Genomic DNA, 7,964 nt, shown 5'->3' with positions numbered 1-7,964 from the left:
TATAATTAGGCTAGCTAGTTAGCTAACAACTAGTTGAAGACTTATCTAAAAAAATTAGCTCATCTATTAGTCCTCATATTTGGATGCACTAGAGCTAATTTTGACTATTTTTTAGCTAGCTCAGCAATTAGCCCTCGTATCCAAATAGACCCTTGTTAGTGCACCAGTCTATAGGGACATTTCACCTGTTTGACAATTAGCATCTCACAATGGAGACTCTTACCACTTTCTCGGCAGCTGAGTGGGTGGAATGGAAGAAATTTTCCTCAAAGATCCATTTTCCATTCATGTTGTTGAATTTCATCGCTGCATGCAACAGCAACACAGTATTCTAACGGACTCAAATCTAAGGAACATGCAGATTAAGAACACATTATTATGGAACCTTCCAAGGGCAAATTAAGAACACATTGCTCATTGCATTTTCATACTTGTAACATGTGTCGGTGTCATTCATAAAACACTGATTTAGAGGGGGAAAAAACTGAAGTACATTGGTTGTCTGCCGTCCCCTCAAAAGCTAAATATATTGCTCAACCATTCATCACCTTCGATTACCAAGGATCCAAGCAATTGGAGTAAAATACTAGACCTCATCGAACTTGATCTTTTTCGCTGATGGTTGAATGCTCCCTATCTGTACAAACAAGAACACAGCGGACTGTTTATAAGAAATATATAACGAGGAAGATAGGTGTCCAGACCGATAAAAAATGATCACAAACTACCAAAAATTGGGATCACAGTGCTGTTTAGAGAGTGAACTAACGAACTACTGAAAATAGACAAACATCAGAACTGGACCGGTAATCCTATTTTATATTTGCAATTTATATGAGAAAATTGAAACATCAACAGGCGACAAACATCATAATGTTGGACAGATAGCAAATAATGTGACGACAAAGCACTTTCACGTGCCCTGTTTTGGATTTTAAGACTTATAAGATTTCCAACCCCAATTCACGCACAATTATTCAGAACTCCAAACCAACAGGTCCTATAGTCACACTTCATCTTGTTGTCAAGGGAAGAGATCCATTATGAGATTACAATGCCATCCAGTCATTCTAAAAAGTGCTACTGTTGCTAATAACTAAGTCAACCTACTACTTAAGACCCTGTTTCATGAGTGAAAACCAACAATACACAAGAACACAATTCCATTTGCATAATAAATTTGTATCTACCATATTCTCCTAGTTAATATTAGAAAAAAAATTCCTTAACAACCTTTCCTACATAGTATTTGAAAGTCCAAGGCAAAACTAGAACCTACATACCCATATCTTCAATTGGACAAAAATTAATAAATGGCAGATTATAGCATTGTTATGATATGTACAACTAAAACAAGCTTGTGCAAAAGTTATCCTAACCGTTATCAAGGCTGTAACTTGTAAGGACTACAGGTCCTGTTTGGAAAGGTAGTTTTGAGATCTAAATCCCATGGATTTAGTATAAAGATGAACTAAATACTGAAATTTCCTAGACCAAGCCTTCCCTTCCAACAGGCCTTTAATTACTATGTTAATTGTCAAGTGAGTAGCAACACAGTAAAATAAACAGTGCTTTATCACTGATCTTCACACAATACTCAAAAGCAGGAAAGCATCAATTTTAGCCCTGATCGGCTGCACTTTTGCAGCAACGGCTACTCAGTTTCTACAGTAGCCGCTGGGGTGCTGCAGCAGCAGCTGCAGCAATCAGTTCACATCGCTGCATTTGTATATGTGATCAAGAGATGACATTAAATAAACTGAAAGCAGCAAAAGGTTTACTTACAAGAGCTGGACACTCGTAGTCAATACCAGCTGCCTTGATTCTTTTGCGACGCTTTTCATCCCGCTTTACAATTCCTTCAACCATCTTTTTGTGCTCTTCTACAGTCTTATCCTGGTAACAACATAACTATTCAGTACAATGCACATATTAAGCTACAATTGTAGTTAGCACTTAGCAATAAATTACCTTATTGTGTCTCTTCCGTTCGATTGCAACTCGATCAATAGGTATAAATCCCCGTCGCACCCCTTTCCATCTGAACAGAATTGATAAGGCATGGAAATTGCAAATCAGAAGAATTTCAATCCCATTCTAAACAAAAACAAAGAAACAGACAGCATGACAAGATCACAAATATAAGTCCATTATGTTCAGGACAACAACAGTCAACAGGGTCTCCAATCCAATATGACACTTTGATTAGCAATATCTTAAACATATATTGTCTTATTAAATGCAAAGTATTTTCGTAAAGAATTTGGTAATGCACTAATGCAAATCTAGTGCTAAGTGTATAAATTTTTAGGTATTGACAGTCGCATATTAAAAAATTAACTCGCGACAATACCTGGATGGACTTATATTTGTGATCAGAGGAAGTACATCAATAAAGTATAAATGATATGCAATTATATTTCTGTACATACTACTGCTAAAGTGCTAAGTTCCATATCAAGCAAGCACATAAAAAGAACAAGGATACAGGAAGACATGTTTCTTAAAATGTCAGATTATGTCCTCATCTAAAACTTTATGCCCCCAAGTTCTGGTTTTTTATTTGAAGTTGCAGTTCCATCATCCAAGCCAAACATACACCCATTCAATGCAAATACATAACCACAACTTTACAACTCAGGCACCTAGTTGATTGGTGCACAAAGTCATACATGCAAAGTGTAAGAAACTTCAGCCGTATTTTTCTTAAGTTAACTAAAACCTATTTACACTGATCATTATCATTTCAACCAACTATATGTTTTAGTATTTGTCTTAGAAGTCTATGTTAAGTTTTAATTCAACAGACATGTGCTTTCTGAAAGTTAAAAGTCACTTCCCATAACCAATGTCACATCAGGTGCATTTCTGCCCATGTCTTCACACACCACAAGCTTATCTGAGTGATTAAAACCCAGACTACATGGAAAATCAATTCTACTTCTCTCCTATTATAAAGATAAGTGCAAAAACAAACAGAATCAAGTAGTCAAATCTAATAGGCACTTAGAGAGGCTTACAATTTAGGATGAACTTTCTCCGGCGGAACAAGTGAAACTTGCAAGGTGTGCTCAAACAAGAGATAGTTATTCATCTCATCAGCTACAATCTTTGCCACCTGTTACACCAAAGCACATGACTAAAGTTGTAAGCAACCAGCAAATAGCATACATTTGCTGCAATGAGATCTGAAATAAAGTTCTTACAACAGGGCTCTCAAACTCAATGAATCCATAGTGCTTGGACTTTCCTGTCTGAAAATATCATGAAACCATAAGTTCACCAAAAAAAAATAGCATAGAAGTCATGGCATGTGCAATACTACACATACCTTGCGGTTCCGGGCAATCCTAAGCCTCTTTATATCCCCAAACTGCTTAAAGAACCCTGCAAAAATAGCAGCAGCAAGAAAAGAGTGCATCAGCACAACGACTTTAATGTCCCATTAATGTTTCACCGTCACTGGAAGGAAACATACCTTGCATCTCGTCCTCGTAGAAGCCATGGGGGATATGCCCTATGTAGACGACTGTGGCGGTGTTCTCGGGCTCTTCAGGCTGCTGCACCTTCCGCAGCTTCTTCCCGGGGCCTCCTTCCAACGGCTGCACCAAGCGCAAGACGCCACAGCAACACCAAGGATTAGCCAAAAAAAAAGGAGCTTATATCTCCCATCCCACGGAAACCAAGGAGTGGTGTGGGAGAGCCACGCACCAGGAAGTCCTTGCCCTCGCCGGCGCGCGGTGCCGCGGTACGGCGCGCGAGCACCCGCTTCTGGTTCCGCTTCTTATCTCGCATCCCCATCTCGCCGGACCCTCCTCCTCTCTACCTACTCTCCTGCGCAGTCCTGCGGGATGCCGCCGTTCCGGAGAGACAGCGAGGGAGATAATCAGAGCAACGCGGGAGGAACTCAAGGAGGGTCAAATGGAACGGAGACATTCGGTGGGCTTCTCGTACCTGTACACCGAGCTCGTCAGGCGCGGCGGAGGCGAGAGGCGCGCTGGCGTCGGAACTGGAGGCGACGCGGCAGGGAGAGACGAGGCGAGGAGCCGTCACGGGGATGGCCAAACGAAGGAGAGGGGTTAGGGTTTGCGGGGCGCGTTCCGCTGCGAGGGAAGTACTGGGACCTGCGGCGGAAGTCTTGGGCCGCGGCCGAATATGAGAGAGATGTATGGGCCGTTTGCTTATTTCATTAGAACGTTGACAGGGTATTCGTTCGTTGGGCCTTGGGTCAAGTTGGTTGTGGTTAGTTGGGCCTCTTCAGCCCTTCCTCTGTTTTTTAAGTTGCGTCAAAAGATGAGCGAGACGAGAAAAGCTTACGATTGATTTTGATAATAATTAAGGAATTTGCTAAAATTAAGGTGCATGAATTTTAGTTTCTTTTCAGGCAACAGTTATTGCATGTATTTTATACTAAAATTGCAGATTTCATTTGTTGCAATTTCTGTAAACGCAATCTGCAATTTTCGAAACTGAGAATAAAAAACCCGTTACACAAGACTACAAACCCGACAAAATCTAATTTGTGTTGGCACAAAGATAATTAACAATTTACAATTATTTTTTATAGTAATACAAGGACAAAATTTGATATGTTATAACACAAAGACAAATAAAAAATCACAAAAGTACCAATTTACTTGTACTAGTTACAGGTACAAGAGTGTTGTCTGAAATCATCTTAAAATTCAGGCACCTGAAATATAGGAAAAGTGGATAATTAAATATACTCCCCCTGTCTCAAAATTTTTTTGTCCAGATTCAAAGCTAGAATTGTAATTTTTTGAGATAGAGGAGTACTCTTCTTGTCTTTATGGGTAGTTCGTCTCAATTCAATCAGCATGGACTAGTATAACCGGCTAGGCCGCTATAGACAGGCATGGAGTTGTAGCTATGAAGCCGGTGTTTGTCTCTTTTCTTCTTGCTCCCTTTCCATATGTTTCTCTTTTTTCTTTCTCCTCAAGAATATAGAGGGAAAGGAAGGTGCTCCATTGCTTGTGGCACAGTAGTAGAGGTCTAAAGGTGTGTTTGGTTTGCAACTAGAATAAGCCATACCTAAGTTTTGGGCTTGCCAAAAGTTTAGCCAACAAAAAGGGCTCCAAACTTTTGGTTATCTTTGGCACAGAAAATGGCTATAGCATGTCTACACATCTATGGCACACGATAAGTTTATTGATGAATCAAACACTATCGACATGTTGAGTTGTGACAAGTTGTGGCACGTTCTGATCATCAACCAAACTTTCCCTAATTCTCTCCCGCCACACAACTAGATTTATCCCTAGCTATAGAAATTAAGTACATATGACAAATTCATGACAAAATCTAAAAAACTTCAAAAAAATGTGTTTTTACAAGCTTTTGGATTTTTATCACTACAATTGGAGAAAGTTGATCCATCATTTTTTATCTTTGACAAAGTTATTCATCAAGACCAATCCTAAATAATGGGAAACGATTATGATTTCTAAGGACAACAGAGAAATGGCCATTTGGCCAACAGTGCTTCCTTTCCTCCCCGTTGGATATAGTATGTCACAATATGCATAGTGTATATCTATCTAAATCTTCACAAACTTTCATGGTCATTGGTTTTACCCTATTCAAAGTGTTTGTTGGACCTATGTAATCGCACTCAATTACATAATTGAATTGCCTAACTTCGCCATAGTATTCATCCTTCACTTATTGGCTTCATCAGCCTTGTAGTCAAATGGCCCCTGGATGATCCCTACTGAAAGATAAATCAACAAACGATGTAGTGAAATGGAGGGAGTAGCTACAAACGGTTAATTTCAAGGTAAAAAAGGATCAATGTGAAATAAGCATCCATGCTCTTATTAAATACTCCATCCACATTCTAAAATATAAAACATTTTGGCTTTTTAATACATTGTTTTTACTATACAAAAACATAATGTATATCTAAATGCATAGCAAAAACTAAGTATTGATTAGGAAAGCCAAGATGTCTTATGATTTGGAATGGAGGGAGTAACAAATCACTATGAAGTCATAGACAAACTTAGTGGAATGGAGAGAGTATTGTCCAATTTGGAGGCCCTGAGCATCTCGCCAATGTAGGGTCATTCATGTCGCACCTTGATCACATTGCATTAATCAATCGCATTCACTACAACCTGGAGATGTGCTCCGTCTATCAATAAAAAAATATATAATTATCATTTTTCATGGGGTTAAACATGTTTTAACTTTGACTAAAACTATATAAAAAAAACTAATACTTAATAAATATTAATAGATTAATCATGAAATATAGTTTTATGGTATATTTAGTATTACTAAATTCATAAATTTAATAATATTTTTCCAAATTTAAGGTTTGACTTAATCCATACTTAGAATTACATCTTTTTTTGGGAGGGAGTTAGTATCATAGATAGAATTTTCATGCTTCAGAATACCAATGCAACCTCTCGACCCCAAATCCATTCACGCGGGCGTTCGCTGGATTCTTGTGCGGTGAACGATTGGTCCACTCACGTTTGGCTTGCTAGATCGTTAATGTTCTTCTATATTAATTAATTTCTGTCCAATCATTACCATACGTGAACACGGTTTGCACTCTCTCTTTTTATTTTCTTCTTCTTTTTCCTTTACCTTTTTATTTTATTTCTCTTTTTCTTATTGTTTTTTATTTTTATTTATGTTTGTTTTATGTGTTTTTTAGTATTCTTTTCATTTTTTATATGTTTTATTCTTCTAATTTATTTTGGCGACGTTGGCAAGTTATATAGATTAACTTATAACATATGACATATAACTTACAACTTATTCATACAAGTTGTATTGAATAACTTATGTACATAAATTTGTATAGAATAATGTATATACATAAGTTGTGTTTGATAACTTTTGTAACTAAGTTATGTTTCATAACTTTTATGTTTTTAAGTTTTGCTATAAGTTATAAGTTAATTCGTTGTTTTATGTGTTAATAATTTTTGTATTTGTAAGTTTTGGCATTAGTTATAAGTTAATTTGTGTCTTTGTGCTTAATAACTTTTTTAAATAAGTTGTGTTTTTGTCGATGGCAAAAAGCGACGGGGAGCCGTCGACATGCAGCAAGCCGAGAGAAACCACGCGTAGCAGATCCCGAGCTCTCTTTGGGCTTAAGGCGGACACTAGACCGGATGATTGTGACCGAGGGCGTGCCAGTCAATTTGATCCTGTAATTGACAAGGAGAGAAAGTTGATCGGTAATTTAAGGTGGAACATGCCGACGTTTGTCCAGATAGTTCCAAATATGCGGCTAAGTAGCCGGTGAAATAAGGCTATCGACTAGAGAGTCGATATCTAGTATGTTCACGATGCATGATAAATAAAATAAACATATCGTCAATTGTCATTTACTCAGTTGCATGGACCTAACTTAGTCGATGATCATAAAAACATATGGAAGATATAAGGATAGACGTGTAAACATACATATGAGAGACATACTAGCTTTTAAATAGGATAAAAGCAAGTAAGAGCATGTAAACAGCCAGTACATCCTCAACAAAGCGGGCTATCGGCTAAAATAGCCGGTCCCAGCGATCTTGTCGTATAGCACACATCGCTCATCTATTGGGTATAAATAATCTACATACAACTAGACTCAATCTATTGTACCATCAACAGGTCGAGTCGTCTGATGCAGCATTGACGGTAGTATCCTAGACCAGAGACCAGCAGTCGATAGATCTACTTACATCGCAAAGAAATCGTGAATACATGTTATACACGTGGAAGCTCAAGCCATTGGCTAAATAGCCGATGGAGACATAGCGGATGGCTGACGCCATGCTCTTCTTAATAGATAGGCCTATCAACCAACAATATCCATTCTGACATGCTATCAACAGATCGAGTTGTCTGATACAACATTAATAGCGGGGTCATACCGGATACTAGCGGCCAATGAATCCATCTCTTAACAGAACATGACTTCAAGCACCCGTCAT

At 38.1% G+C, this 7,964-nt stretch overlaps 1 protein-coding gene across 1 annotated transcript; it reads right to left on the bottom strand.

The window, feature by feature from the left end:
* Positions 1–396: 396 nt before the first annotated feature.
* LOC136454004 (uncharacterized) lies at positions 397–4,110 on the bottom strand. The gene is made up of 9 exons (XM_066454552.1): positions 3,955–4,110; positions 3,712–3,844; positions 3,479–3,602; positions 3,332–3,387; positions 3,207–3,254; positions 3,021–3,118; positions 1,972–2,041; positions 1,786–1,896; positions 397–637 (listed from the first exon to the last, which is right to left on the bottom strand). Exons 2-9 carry the CDS (start codon positions 3,799–3,801, stop codon positions 587–589), a joined length of 648 nt encoding a protein of 215 aa, XP_066310649.1. The 5' UTR covers positions 3,802–3,844; positions 3,955–4,110; the 3' UTR covers positions 397–586.
* Between the last annotated feature and the right edge of the window lie 3,854 nt (positions 4,111–7,964).

Source organism: Miscanthus floridulus, chromosome 5 (genome assembly GCF_019320115.1).
Source record: "Miscanthus floridulus cultivar M001 chromosome 5, ASM1932011v1, whole genome shotgun sequence".
Taxonomy (NCBI): domain Eukaryota; kingdom Viridiplantae; phylum Streptophyta; class Magnoliopsida; order Poales; family Poaceae; genus Miscanthus; species Miscanthus floridulus.
Note: the sequence above shows the minus strand (reverse complement) of the source record. Positions and strands in the feature narration are given on the sequence as shown.